Genomic DNA, 16,136 nt, shown 5'->3' with positions numbered 1-16,136 from the left:
AAGATGAGCTTGTGGGGCCTTTTCGGGTTGAGGATGGAGTCAAGCTCAACTCCCAGTCCTACTGCCAGTTTCTGGAAGACACCTTCTTCAAGCAGTGGTACAAGAAGAAGTCTGCATCCTTCAAGAAAAACATGATTTTCATGCAGGACAATGCTCCATCACACGCGTCCAAGTACTCCACAGCGTGGCTGGCAAGAAAGGGTATAAAAGAAGAAAATCTAATGACATGGCCTCCTTGTTCACCTGATCTGAACCCCATTGAGAACCTGTGGTCCATCATCAAATGTGAGATTTACAAGGAGGGAAAACAGTACACCTCTCTGAACAGTGTCTGGGAGGCTGTGGTTGCTGCTGCACGCAATGTTGATGGTGAACAGATCAAAACACTGACAGAATCCATGGATGGCAGGCTTTTGAGTGTCCTTTCAAAGAAAGGTGGCTATATTGGTCACTAATTTGTTTTTGTTTTGTTTTTGAATGTCAGAAATGTATATTTGTGAATGTTGAGATGTTATATTGGTTTCACTGGAAAAAATAAATAATTGAAATGGGTATATATTTGTTTTTTGTTAAGTTGCCTAATAATTATGCACAGTAATAGTCACCTGCACACACAGATATCCCCCTAAAATAGCTATAACTAAAAACAAACTAAAAACTACTTCCAAAACTATTCAGCTTTGATATTAATGAGTTTTTTGGGTTCATTGAGAACATGGTTGTTGTTCAATAATAAAATTAATCCTCAAAAATACAACTTGCCTAATAATTCTGAACTCCCTGTATATATATATATATATATATATATATATATATATATATATATTTGTGTATGTGTGTAGGATATATATATATCCACTTGTGAAAGTAAGTCTTTACTTATTCCCTTCTAATATATATATATATATATATATATATTTATGTCTCTCTCAAATAGTCCCACACAATTTTAAGGTGGATAGTCTTTGGAGCCGTAGAGTTTCACACAGTCCACAGTACTGGTTCCTAAGTGCCCAAGAAGAACTCGGCAGCTCGTCTGTTATAGAGCGATCCCCTCCGAAGTGAGGTCCCTCCCAAATGTCTGGAAAATTGTAGAAATAGACAAGCGCACAGAGGCACTCCTAGTGTAATACGTTTTTTACTAAAATCTATATATAAACAAAGGAATTATCCGTACTTACATGATTCTACCTCATTCACTCTGAGGTCTCTTTGCAGCACTGTGTTAGTTAAAGGCAATTCCTTGATCTGGATTCCTCCTGTCTCCCTTGAACCAGCCCAGGTTTTTACACAGTCCTTAGAGTTGATGTTCACTCAATGCTGTAGAGTTATACTCTAGGGCTATAAGGGGTTAAAAAATCCTGTTGCTATCTCAGCAGGAGTACAGACTTATAGTGCAGAAAGGAGTATACTAACACTTGTTATTCATATATTTAAAAGAAACCAATATTTAATATTTAATATACAGATAGATTAAAAACATATATAAAATACATATATTTTGGGCTGGTTCAAGGGAGACAGGAGGAATCCAGATCAAGGAATTGCCTTTAACTAACACAGTGCTGCAAAGAGACCTCAGAGTGAATGAGGTAGAATCATGTGAGTACGGATAATTCCTTTGTTTATATATAGATTTAAGTAAAAAACGTATTACACTAGGAGTGCCTCTGTGCGCTTGTCTATTTCTACAATTTTCCATATATATATAATTATTGAACAAATATAAGATTTGTATATGTTGTTTAGAAGTGTATAAATGTTGCAGGCCATCATCTAATTGTAATAGACAGAACATTGATTTATCACACAAAATTGTTTTGTAAATAGTAGAATGCAATATCACATCATAATAAAGTTACAGCTACCTCATTTTATTCAATTATTATCAAATTTTATTTGTGTGTATCATAACATGTATGTTGGCAACACATAAAAAAACTAGATCCTTTTAATTGAGCGTTTTTAGTGTTGTTCTAATTGTTGCGCAATTGTGTACTCTATAACTTGAAGTCAAACTGACACGTCATTAATATAAATGTCTATGAGTGATTTACAGTGAATGGATACTGTTTAATAAGTGTAACAAATTTACGACTCTCTGTATGGAAAACACTGGGCACTTGTCACCAAAAAACACTTTTAATTAAGGCCGCTGGGAGCTTTGCATAACTGTTATGTCTAGGAAACAGAGACCCCATGACTACATTTTACTTTGGTATGTTTTTTATATTACAGAGTCTTAATTAGACTACAAAGAATAAGAAAACATATTCTTCTTTTCAAGATATAGCCCAGGGAGATGCATAGAGGAAGAGATTCATACAAATTGTATCTTTTCTTTGACACTGAACCACTTCACTTAAAGGGACACCGAACCCAAATGTTTTCTTTCGTGATTCACATAGAGCATGCAATTTTAAGCAACTTTCTAATTTACTCCTATTATCAATTTTTCTTTTTTCACTTGCTATCTTTATTTGAAAAAAGAAGGCATCTAAGCTCTTTTTTGTTTAAGAACTCTGGACAGCACTTTTTTTTATTGGTGGATGAATTTATCCACCAATCAGCAAGAATAACCCAGATTATTCAGCAAAAATGGGCTGGCATCTAAACTTACAATCTTGTATTTCAAATAAAGATACCAAAAGAAGGAAGAAAATTTGATAATAGGAGTAAATTAGAAAGTTGCTTAAAATTGCATGCTCTATCTGAATCATGAAAGAAAAAAATTGGGTTAAGTGTCCCTTTAAAAAGGACGTAAAAGGGCAAATAAATACCAGTTCATTTGGCACTAAGTTGGACATATTCTATTTATCATTTTCTCATGATACATAAAACTCTGGTAGTTAAAATAGCTATATTTCTAGTTGAAAGGGACAGTAAAGTCAAATTAAACTTTCACAACTCAAATTAAGGGCTCCATTTAAGAAGTAGTGGTTTGTGCAATGATAAATGCGGGTAGCATATTGCTGCATATTAGCCTTGATGCGGGGCAAAAATTTGCACCTGTGTCCGTCCAGGGGCTAGCCATGATGCCGGGTGAACAGGGGCAGGGAGGCCCTAGCATGCAATTCTAAGCTACTTTCCACTACTATTATCTAATTTGCTTCATTTTCTTTGTATCCTTTGTTGACAACCATGCCTAGGTAGGCCTAGAGGGCAGCAATGTACTACTGGGAGCAGGCTGCACATAAATACCTCTTGTCATTGGCTTACCCGATATGATCTGTAAGTTCCCAGTAGTGCATTGCTTCTCCTCCAACAAAGGATACCAAGAGAATGAATTAAATTTGATACTAGAAATAAATTGGAATGTTGTTTAAAACTGTATTCTCTAGCTGAATCATAAAAGTAAGTAGTTGCCACATGAACTCAATATATGATATTATATCTTATCCTATAAATACATTTATTTATTTGTGCTAAAAATAACCTATACATTCAGATCTATCAAAATTTAAATGTACATTTGTTGGAATGTCGAAAAAAGAAAATCATTTTGGAATCCTGAAATCCCATACACTTCTGGTGGGAGGTTTTCATTTGTAAATGATCACGGGAAAGGTTAGTGTTTCATTCCTGCAAAGTAAATACCATCCTAAATTTAAAACAGCAGATAACATTTCCTATCAAAATGATATGCCAGTAAATCTACAACTGACTCAAATGACAGGGAAGGTCATAAGCTACAGCTTGTTTGTAACTGTACAAAGTCAATTTATTCTCAAGTTTTCTCTGAAGGAAATTTTGGAAGGTATTTTATAAAGTATTCCAAGAGTTAACATAGTGAAGGAAGATAAGACTCTAAAATAAATATATCATGAATACTAGCATGGTCTAAACGTGTTTTCATTAAAAGGCTTTGGTTAAAATGGAAATACAATTATTATTATATGTGCATAAAATATATCAGCAATTAAGCACTGTCTTGGGAAAGATCTCATAAAATAAATGTTTTAAAAACATTTCAAACTAATCTTATCATAACTATAAAAATATATCAAAATTTGCATTGTTTTGCAGCAAAATTACACACCCTTTGAAAACCTTTATAAGCTGCTGTTGCTAATGAAAGACAGATACAAAGAAGATACTATACTGATCAAGCAATCACTGATGCACAAGTAGCAGAGTTAGACATAGGGGTAGATTTAATAATGGTCGAGCGGATTAGCTATAGAGAATCATGTCTTCTCCATCTTGTTAAATGCAGACAGGAAATGCTTGTGCAATCCCGCCCCCTGCTCACTGGCTGCCAATCAGCCGCTAGCAGGGGCCGTCAATCATCCCGATCGTACCTAAAAGGTGGCGGACAGCTTCCAGGCCAAGAAGGTTAACTAAATGTTAGTAAACGGAGCTGATCATCTCACCATGCATATTTACAGAGGTGATCAGCTTACACTAGGTGATAGTGGAGGAAAGGGACAAAATTCTGATATCCTTCTTTTTCTTAAAAGTTAAAAATAAATAACTAACTGATTAGCATTACATAACTAACTGATTAGCAGGGCCGTCTTTATTACTGACTGGACCCTGGGCAAACATTTTCTTGCCCCCCCCATGCAATTTCGCTCTCCACCCCAATATACCAAAAAACAACTAAATCACTGCTGGGCTAATCATTAAAAAAAATTGCAATATGTGACACTGGACCTAAGCAGTACTAATAAGTAAATAAATATATAAATTCCTCCCCTCTGGATTAATTTAATATTCTTTTGAATGTGATTCTGGTGTGAGGTTAGCTGGTTAAAGAGATTTAGGGCAGCCAACAGGAGCAAAGCAAGGTAAAGACTGAGGCGGAAGCATAGAGGTGCAGACAGATATAAGTTTACTGACTGGAACAGTAGAACTACTATGGGAAGCTGTAAAATCTGAAACAGAGAGAAATAAAAACTATAAAAAACAGAATTTATGTTTACCTGATAAATTACTTTCTCCAACGGTGTGTCCGGTCCACGGTGTCATCCTTACTTGTGGGATATTCTCTTCCCCAACAGGAAATGGCAAAGAGCCCAGCAAAGCTGGTCACATGATCCCTCCTAGGCTCCGCCTACCCCAGTCATTCGACCGACGTTAAGGAGGAATATTTGCATAGGAGAAACCATATGTTACCGTGGTGACTGTAGTTAAAGAAAATAAATTATCAGACCTGATTAAAAAAACCAGGGCGGGCCGTGGACCGGACACACCGTTGGAGAAAGTAATTTATCAGGTAAACATAAATTCTGTTTTCTCCAACATAGGTGTGTCCGGTCCACGGCGTCATCCTTACTTGTGGGAACCAATACCAAAGCTTTAGGACACGGATGAAGGGAGGGAGCAAATCAGGTCACCTAAATGGAAGGCACCACGGCTTGCAAAACCTTTCTCCCAAAAATAGCCTCAGAAGAAGCAAAAGTATCAAATTTGTAAAATTTAGAAAAAGTGTGCAGTGAAGACCAAGTCGCTGCCTTACATATCTGATCAACAGAAGCCTCGTTCTTGAAGGCCCATGTGGAAGCCACAGCCCTAGTGGAGTGAGCTGTGATTCTTTCAGGAGGCTGCCGTCCGGCAGTCTCATAAGCCAATCGGATAATGCTTTTAATCCAGAAGGAGAGAGAGGTAGAAGTTGCTTTTTGACCTCTCCGTTTACCAGAATAAACAACAAACAAAGACAAAGTTTGTCTGAAATCCTTAGTAGCTGCTAAGTAAAATTTGAGAGCACGAACTACATCCAAGTTGTGCAACAAACGTTCCTTCTTTGAAACTGGATTAGGACACAAAGAAGGCACAACTATCTCCTGGTTAATGTTTTTGTTAGAAACAACTTTTGGAAGAAAACCAGGTTTAGTACGCAAAACCACCTTATCTGCATGGAACACCAGATAAGGAGAAGAACACTGCAGAGTAGATAATTCTGAAACTCTTCTAGCAGAAGAAATTGCAACCAAAAACAAAACTTTCCAAGATAATAACTTAATATCAACGGAATGTAAGGGTTCAAACGGAACCCCCTGAAGAACTGAAAGAACTAGGTTGAGACTCCAAGGAGGAGTCAAAATTTTGTAAACAGGCTTGATTCTAACCAGAGCCTGAACAAAGGCTAGAACATCTGGCACAGCTGCCAGCTTTTTGTGAAGTAACACAGACAAGGCAGAAATCTGTCCCATCAAGGAACTTGCAGATAATCCTTTTTCCAATCCTTCTCGAAGGAAGGATAGACTCTTAGGAATCCTAACCTTGTCCCAAGGGAATCCTGCAGATTCACACCAACAGATATACCAAATTATGTGGTAATTTTTCTGGTTACAGGCTTTCAGGCCTGAACAAGAGTATTAATAACAGAATCTGAGAACCCTCGCTTTGATAAGATCAAGCGTTCAATCTCCAAGCAGTCAGCTGGAGTGGGTCGAACGGACCTAGAACAAGAAGGTCTCTCAAAGGTAGCTTCCATGGTGGAGCCGATGACATATTCACCAGATCTGCATACCAAGTCCTGCGTGGCCACGCAGGAGCTATCAAAATCACCGACGCCCTCTCCTGATTGATCCTGGCTACCAGCCTGGGGATGAGAGGAAACGGCGGGAACACATAAGCTAGTTTGAAGGTCCAAGGTGCTACTAGTGCATCCACTAGAGCCGCCTTGGGATCCCTGGATCTGTACCCGTAGTAAGGAACTCTGAAGTTCTGACGAGAGGCCATCAGATCCATGTCTGGAATGCCCCACGGTTGAGTGACTTGGGCAAAGATTTCCGGATGGAGTTCCCACTCCCCCGGATGCAATGTCTGACGACTCAGAAAATCCGCTTCCCAATTTTCCACTCCTGGGATGTGGATAGCAGACAGGTGGCAGGAGTGAGACTCCGCCCATAGAATGATTTTGGTCACTTCTTCCATCGCTAGGGAACTCCTTGTTCCCCCCTGATGGTTGATGTATGAACTTGGCCCTCGCTAGCTGAGGCCAAGCTTTGAGAGCATTGAATATCGCTCTCAGTTCCAGAATATTTATCGGTAGAAGAGATTCTACCCGAGACCAAAGACCCTGAGCTTTCAGGGATCCCCAGACCGCGCCCCAGCCCATCAGACTGGCGTCGGTCGTGACAATGACCCACTCTGGTCTGCGGAAGGTCATCCCTTGTGAAAGGTTGTCCAGGGACAGCCACCAACGGAATGAGTCTCTGGTCCTCTGATTTACTTGTATCTTCGGAGACAAGTCTGAATAGTCCCCATTCCACTGACTGAGCATGAACAGTTGTAATGGTCTTAGATGAATGCGCACAAAAGGAACTATGTCCATTGCCGCTACCATCAAACCTATCACTTCCATGCACTGCGCTATGGAAGGAAGAGGAACGGAATGAAGTATCCGACAAGAGTCTAGAAGTTTTGTTTTTCTGGCTTCTGTCAGAAAAATCCTCATTTCTAAGGAGTCTATTATAGTTCCCAAGAAGGGAACCCTCGTTGACGGAGATAGAGAACTCTTTTCCACGTTCACTTTCCATCCGTGAGATCTGAGAAAGGCCAGGACAATGTCCGTGTGAGCCTTTACTTGAGGAAGGGACGACGCTCGAATCAGAATGTCGTCCAAGTAAGGTACTACAGCAATGCCCCTTGGTCTTAGCACCGCCAGAAGGGACCCTAGTACCTATGAGAAAATCCTAGGAGCAGTGGCTAATCCGAAAGAAAATGCCACGAACTGGAAATGCTTGTCCAGGAATGCAAACCTTAGGAACCGATGATGTTCCTTGTGGATAGGAATATGTAGATACGCATCCTTGAAATCCACCTTGGTCATGAATTGACCTTCCTGGATGGAAGGAAGAAGTGTTCGAATGGTTTCCATCTTGAACGATGGAACCTTGAGAAACTTGTTCAAGATCTTGAGATCTAAGATTGGTCTGAACGTTCCCTCTTTTTTGGGAACTATGAACAGATTGGAGTAGAACCCCATCCCTTGTTCTCCTAATGGAACAGGATGAATCACTCCCATTTTTAGCAGGTCTTCTACCCAATGTAAGAATGCCTGTCTTCTTATGTGGTCTGAAGACAACTGAGACCTGTGGAACCTCCCCCTTGGAGGAAGCCCCTTGAACTCCAGAGAATAACCTTGGGAGACTATTTCTAGCGCCCAAGGATCCAGAACATCTCTTTCCCAAGCCTGAGCGAAGAGAGAGAGTCTGCCCCCCACCAGATCCGGTCCCGGATCGGGGGCCCGCATTTCATGCTGTCTTGGTAGCAGTGGCAGGTTTCCTGGCCTGCTTTCCTTTGCTCCAGCCTTGCATAGGTCTCCAGGCTGGATTGGCTTGAGAAGTATTACCTTCCTGCTTAGAGGACGTAGCCCTTGGGGCTGATCCGTTTCTGCGAAAGGGACGAAACTTAGGTTTATTTTTGGTCTTGAAAAGACCTATCCTGAGGAAGGGCGTGGCCCTTGCCCCCAGTGATATCAGAGATAATCTCTTTCAAGTCAGGGCCAAAGAGTGTTTTCCCCTTGAAAGGAATGTCAAGCAATTTGTTCTTGGAAGACGCATCCGCTGCCCAAGATTTTAACCAAAGCGCTCTGCGCCACAATAGCAAACCCAGAATTTTTTCGCCGCTAACCTAGCCAATTGCAAGGTGGCGTCTAGGGTGAAAGAATTAGCCAATTTAAGAGCACGAATTCTGTCCATAATCTCCTCATAAGAAGAAGAATTACTAATAATCGCCTTTCCTAGCTCATCAAACTAGAAACACGCGGCTGCAGTGACAGGGACAATGCAATTGGTTGTAGAAGGGAACCTTGCTGAACAAACATCTTTAGCAGACCTTCTAATTTTTTATCCATAGGATCTTGGAAAGCACAACTATCTTCTATGGGTATAGTGGCGCGCTTGTGTAGAGTAGAAACCGCCCCCTCGACCTTGGGGACTGTCTGCCATCAGTCCTTTCTGGGGTCGACTATAGGAAAACAATTTTATAAATATGGGGGGAGGTACTAAAGGTATACCGGGCCTGTCCCATTCTTTACTAACAATGTACGCCACCCGCTTGGATATAGGAAAAGCTTCGGGGGGCCCCGGGGCCTCTAAGAACTTTTCCATTTTACATAGTGGTTCTGGAATGACCAGATAATCACAATCATCCAAATTGGATAACACCTCCTTAAGCAGAGCGCGGAGATGTTCCAACTTAAATTTAAAAGTAATCACATCAGGTTCAGCTTGTTGAGAAATGTTTCCTGAATCTGAAATTTCTCCCTCAGACAAAACCTCCCTGGCCCCCTCAGACTGGTGTAGGGGCCCTTCAGAAACCATATCATCAGCGTTCTCATGCTCTACAGAATTTTCTAAAACAGAGCAGACGCGCTTTCGCTGATAAGTGGGCATATTGGCTAAAATGTTTTTGATAGAATTATCCATTACAGCCGTTAAATGTTGCATAGTAAGGAGTATTGGCGCACTAGATGTACTAGGGGCCTCCTGTATGGGCAAGACTGGTGTAGACGAAGGAGGGGATGATGCAGTACCATGCTTACTCCCCTCACTTGAGGAATCATCTTGGGCATCATTTTTACTAAAAAATTTTTATGACATAAAATACATATAGTTAAATGAGAAGGAACCTTGGTTTCCCCACAGTCAGAACACAATCTATCTGGTAGTTCAGACATGTTAAACAGGCATAAACTTGATAACAAAGCACAAAAAACGTTTTAAAATAAAACCGTTACTGTCACTTTAAATTTTAAACTAAACACACTTTATTATTGCAATTGCGAAAAAGTATGAAGGAATTGATCAAAATTCACCAAAATTTCACCACAGTGTCTTAAAGCCTTAAAAGTATTGCACACCAAATTTGGAAGCTTTAACCCTTAAAATAACGGAACCGGAGCCGTTTTTATATTTAACCCCTTTACAGTCCCTGGAATCTGCTTTGCTGAGACCCAACCAAGCCCAAAGGGGAATACGATACCAAATGATGCCTTCAGAAAGACTTTTCTATGTATCAGAGCTCCACACACATGCAGCTGCATGCCATGCTGTCCTCAAAAACAAGTGCGCCATACCGGCGCGAAAATGAGGCTCTGACTATGATTAGGGAAAGCCCCTAAAGAATAAGGTGTTTAAAACAGTGCCTGCCGATATAATCATATCAAAATACCCAGAATAAATGATTCCTCAAGGCTAAATATGTGTTAATAATGAATCGATTTAGCCCAGAAAAAGTCTACAGTCTTAATAAGCCCTTGTGAAGCCCTTATTTACTATCTTAATAAACATGGCTTACCGGATCCCATAGGGAAAATGACAGCTTCCAGCATTACATCGTCTTGTTAGAATGTGTCATACCTCAAGCAGTAAGAGACTGCACACTGTTCCCCCAACTGAAGTTAATTGCTCTCAACAGTCCTGTGTGGAACAGCCATGGATTTTAGTTACGGTGCTAAAATCATTTTCCTCATACAAACAGAAATCTTCATCTCTTTTCTGTTTCTGAGTAAATAGTACATACCAGCACTATTTTAAAATAATAAAAACTACAGTTAAACACTAAAAAACTCTAAGCCATCTCCGTGGAGATGTTGCCTGTACAACGGCAAAGAGAATGACTGGGGTAGGCGGAGCCTAGGAGGGATCATGTGACCAGCTTTGCTGGGCTCTTTGCCATTTCCTGTTGGGGAAGAGAATATCCCACAAGTAAGGATGACGCCGTGGACCGGACACACCTATGTTGGAGAAATAAACCTTACCTTAATGCGTGAAGTATCAGCATGACACTATACATCAGCCACAGCAGCACATGTCACTACTTTGCTAGGAACAAGTTCCCTCTCATCCTGCACTAGACAATGCTGCATGGGGGACGGGCATGTGTACACTCACTTATTCTTTTCACTGACACCTTTCTACAAAACACTGTTTTCCTAACAAACTTCAGTTAGTTGATCTTAGAGCCACAGCAGAAAGAGCAGGGCTAAGGGGACCAGCAGACTGGATGCTGTCTGCCCAAGGCTGCATGGATACAGACGAGTCACACAGCCTCAAGACTGAAGAGAGCAGTGTGTGCAGCTGCACAGATGCTCAAATCCTCACGTGCCTGCCACTCCAGCTTTCTGCTGCATGCGCCTATAGTGAGCCCTACCCAGAAACAATCTCCACCACCAGAGCAGTTACCTGGTGACAGTAGTAACCCCAGCAGGACCTTTTCTGATGCAGTGGGATTGACTGGATGCCTAGTTAGGGCTTAGCATCCAGTGCTGCACAGTGCACATCTAAAACAGCACATGGCACTAGCTTGGAATGTCACATGACATCGGCATGGTCTGGCACAGTTTCTCACAAATAAATATAAGCAAAGAACTTTTGACTGTGACAATATTAGGACTGACTGTGTGTGTCCTCCATGTCACATGACATCAGCAGTCTGGCATGAACTAAAAAAAAAAAAATTTTTTTTTTTTTTTTTTTTTTTTTTAGGACTCTTGGGCCCCTCAACAAAGACTGGGCCCAGGGCAGCTGCCCCTTTTGCCCTGTGTTAAAGACGGTCCTGATTACAGGGTGGGAAGAACAAGAAGATTGGATGGAAGCACAACCTCATGTAAAAAAGGAGTGTACGCTTTCTGGTCGGGGGCTGCTCGCATACTGGTGCCCCCACTCACACTGGACTCCAGGGTTGCACCCCAAGATCCTTCCAAAGAAGATGTAAATACCCTAGTGGGCTATTATTCTTGTGGTAAGGACTGGGGGGAGGGGTTTTACTTGAAATCAATAAAAATATACATTTGTAAAATAACATTTTAGAAAAATTAGAGGGTATGCAACTATTGTTCCATCCCTTCCCTATTATCCCTACTAATTGTCATATTAGATAGGTGATGAGTGTAGATGTAAAGGTTCTGACTCACATTTAGGTGCAAATCCTCAGTCACTTTCCAACCCTTACACCCAACCCTCTGAGGTCTAGGTGCACAAATCTAGAAATGCTGTTTAGCCATTGCATGGACACCTAGGTTCTCTCCCTCTATTATAGGCATCAACCAGTCATTATATACCCATTCGAACCCACACACAGGTACTATTTCCACTCATATTAACATCCACAGGTATTCTCCTACTCATACACACTCACAACCTGGTGCTACTTGCACACATAAGAACTAATTTGCTCTCACACACACACATACACACACACACACACACACACACACACACATACATACACACACACACACACACACACATACACACATACACACACATACATACACACACATACACACACATACATACACACACATACATACACACACATACACACACATACACACACATACATACACACACTCATACACGTATATACACATAAATACACACACACACATACATACACACACACATACATACATACACACACACATATGCACACACACACATACACAGTCACACACACACACATACATACACATACATGCATACACACATACATACACATATACACACACATACACACACTCATACATACATACACACATACACATATAAAAATATATAAATATATATAATATATAAAAATAATTAATATGTGTGTTAGACAAAATAAATCTCTTTAATCCAGGCTTCATTAAAGATCCATCGCCTAAATCCAAGAGGTTTATTGTATTAGGGCAAAATAAGCATTTACGTTTTCCAGCATTAAAAAAGCCAAATGCAAATATACAAATAAATACATAATAATATAAATAATACTTACCACACAGTCCCATTGTATTTGGGTTACTGGTAGAGTTTGTCTCAATGATCATCACCCCGCTACTGTGAAACCACTGAATTTTAACATTTGTTGGTGTGTCAATTAAGTACATATTTCCAGTGTCCACAATTTTATAGCCATATTTTCTAACCATTGGCCAAGCGTGTCTGGAGTTCACAGTAACCTAAAATAAGCAAATTAAAAGTTAAATGCACTAAATGGTTCTTAAGGAGCCTCATTGTATTAGGATTATTAATTTATTCTGTGCATAAGCTAATACATAAAAAAATAGTTTGTGCTTGTCTATCTGACAGTTATAGGCCCCTATTTATTAAAGGTCTTGCGGACCTTATCCGACAGTGCGGATCTGATCCGCAAGACCTCGCTAAATGCGGAGAGCAATACGCTCCCCGCATTTAACATTGCACCAACAGCTCACAAGAGCTGCTGGTGCAACGCCGCCCCCTGCTGACCAGCAGGCCAGCAGGGAGGTGTCAATAAACCCGATCATAATCGATCGGGTTAAATTGTGGCAATGTCTGTCCGCCTGCTCAGAGCAGGCAGACAGGGTTATGGAGCAGCGGTCTTTAGACCGCTGCTTTATAACTGCTGTTTCTGGCAAGTCTAAAGACTCGCCAGAAACACGGGCCATCAAGCTCCATTCGGAGCTTGATAGATAGGCCCCAGTGAGTGCAACAATTTAGTGTTTATTTGGCTGTCAGTTAAAGTTTATGGGCAACCTTCAATGACTTCTCATTGCTGTCAGTGAGGGCTCAGTGCTATCTGTCAGGGACTTTTCATGGCTATCTGTCAATGACTTTTCATGGCTATCTGTCAGTCACTTGTCATGGCTATCTGTCAGTGAGTTGTCATGGCTATCAGTGAGTGTTAAGTGATATCTGTCAGTGAGGGTTAAGCACTATCTGTCATTGAGGGTTAAGCGCTATCTGTCAGTGAGGGTTAAGCGCTATCTGTCAGTGAGGGTTAAGCGATATCTGTCAGTGAGGGTTAAGCAATATCTGTCAGTGAGGGTTAAGCGATATCTGTCAGTGAGGGCTCAGTGCTATGTGTCAGTGAGGGTTAAGTGCTATCTGTCAGTGAGTGTTAAGCGCTTATCTGTCAGTGAGGGCTCAGTGCTATCTGTCAGTGAGGGTTAAGCTCTATCTGTAAGTGAGGGCTAAGTGCTATCTGTCAGTGAGGGTTATGCGCTGTCAGTGAGGGTTAAGCGCTGTCAGTGAGGGTTAAGCGCCATCTGTCAATGAGGGTTATGTGCTGTCAGTGAGGGTTAAGCGCTATCTATCAGTGAGGGTTAAGCGCTATCTGTCAGCGAGGGTTATGCGCTGTTAGTGAGGGTTAAGCGCTGTCAGTAAAGGTTAACTGCTATCTGTCAGTGAGGGTTAAGCGCTATCTGTCAGTGAGGGCTCAGTGCTATCTGTCAGTGAGGGTTAAGTGCTATCTGTTAGTGAGGGTTAAGCGCTGTTAGTGAGGGTTAAGCACTGTCAGTGAGGGTTAAGCGCTATCTGTCAGTGAGGGTTATGCGCTGTCAGTGAGGGTTATTTATCAGTGAGGGTTAAGCGCTATCTGTCAATGAGGGTTCAGTGATTTCTGTCAGTGAGGGCTCAGTGCTATCTGTCAGTGAGGGTTAAGCTCTATCTGTAAGTGAGGGTTAAGTGCTATCTGTCAGCGAGGGTTATGCGCTGTCAGTGAGAGTTAAGCGCTGTTAGTGAGGGTTAAGCGCTATCTGTCAGTGAGGGTTATGCGCTGTCAGTGAGGGTTAACCGCTATCTGTCAGTGAGGGTTAAGCGCTGTCAGTGAGGGTTAAGAACTATCTGTCAGTGAGGGTTATGCACTGTCAGTGAGAGTTAAGCACTATTTATCAGTGAGGGTTAAGCGCTATCTGTCATTGAGGGTTAAGCGCTATCTGTCAGTGAGGGTTAAGCGCTATCTATCAGTGAGGGTTAAGCGCTATCTGTCAGTGAGGGTTAAGCGCTATCTGTCAGTGAGGGTTAAGTGCTATCTGTCAGTGAGGGTTAAGTGCTATCTGTCAGTGAGGGTTATGCGCTGCCAGTGAGGGTTAAGCGCTGTCAGTGAGGGTTAAGCGCTATCTGTCAGTGAGGGTTATGCACTGTCAGTGAGGGTTAAGCGCTATCTATCATTGAGGGTTAAGCGCTATCTAGCAGTGAGGGTTAAGCGCTATCTGTCAGTGAGGGTTATGCTCTGTCAGTGAGGGTTAAGCGCTATCTATCAGTGAGGGTTAAACGCTATCTGTCAGTGAGGGTTAAGCGTTGTCAGTGAGGGTTAAGTGCTATCTGTCAATGAGGGTTAAGCGCTATCTGTCAATGAGGGTTCAGTGCTATCTGTCAGTGAGGGCTCAGTGATATCTGTCAGTGAGGGCCTATGGCTGTCAGTGAGGGTTAAGCGCTATCTGTCAGTAAGGGTTAAGCGCTATCTGTCAGTGAGGGTTAAGCGCTATCTGTCAATGAGGGTTCAGTGCTATCTGTCAGTGAGGGCTCAGTGATATCTGTAAGTGAGGGTTAAGTGCTATCTGTCAGTAAGGGGCTAAGCTCTATCTGTAAGTGAGGGTTAAGTGCTATCTGTCAGCAAGGGTTATGCGCTGTCAGTGAGGGTTAAGCAAGGGTGAGGGTTGTCATGGCTGTCAGTGACGGTTATGCACTGTCAGTGAGGGTTAAGCGCTATCTATCAGTGAGGGTTAAGTGCTATCTGTCAATGAGGGTTCAGTGCTATCTGTCAGTGAGGGCTCAGTGATATCTGTCAGCGAGGGTTATGCGCTGTTAGTGAGGGTTAAGCGCTGTCAGTAAAGGTTAACTGCTATCTGTCAGTGAGGGCTCAGTGCTATCTGTCAGTGAGGGCTCAGTGCTATCTGTCAGTGAGGGTTAAGTGCTATCTGTTAGTGAGGGTTAAGCGCTGTTAGTGAGGGTTAAGCGCTGTCAGTGAGGGTTAAGCGCTATCTGTCAGTGAGGGTTATGCGCTGTCAGTGAGGGTTAATCGCTATTTATCAGTGAGGGTTAAGCGCTATCTGTCAATGAGGGTTCAGTGATTTCTGTCAGTGAGGGCTCAGTGCTATCTGTCAGTGAGGGTTAAGCTCTATCTGTAAGTGAGGGTTAAGTGCTATCTGTCAGCGAGGGTTATGCGCTGTCAGTGAGAGTTAAGCGCTGTTAGTGAGGGTTAAGCGCTATCTGTCAGTGAGGGTTATGCGCTGTCAGTGAGGGTTAAGCGCTATCTGTCAGTGAGGGTTAAGCGCTGTCAGTGAGGGTTAAGAACTATCTGTCAGTGAGGGTTATGCACTGTCAGTGAGAGTTAAGCACTATTTATCAGTGAGGGTTAAGCGCTATCTGTCAATGAGGGTTCAGTGATATCTGTCAGTTAGGGCTCAGTGCTATCTGTTAGTGAGGGTTAAGCTC

General features: G+C 41.9%; 1 protein-coding gene across 1 annotated transcript in view; it reads right to left on the bottom strand.

The window, feature by feature from the left end:
* Nucleotides 1–16,136, bottom strand: part of OTOG (otogelin) — a 576,525-nt gene that overhangs the window by 85,655 nt on the left and 474,734 nt on the right. The window contains 1 exon segment of the mRNA XM_053689346.1: nt 12,715–12,898. Within this exon segment, the coding sequence (XP_053545321.1) occupies nt 12,715–12,898 (184 nt within the window).

This window comes from Bombina bombina, chromosome 7, assembly GCF_027579735.1.
Source record: "Bombina bombina isolate aBomBom1 chromosome 7, aBomBom1.pri, whole genome shotgun sequence".
NCBI classification, from domain to species: Eukaryota; Metazoa; Chordata; class Amphibia; order Anura; family Bombinatoridae; genus Bombina; species Bombina bombina.
Note: the sequence above shows the minus strand (reverse complement) of the source record. Positions and strands in the feature narration are given on the sequence as shown.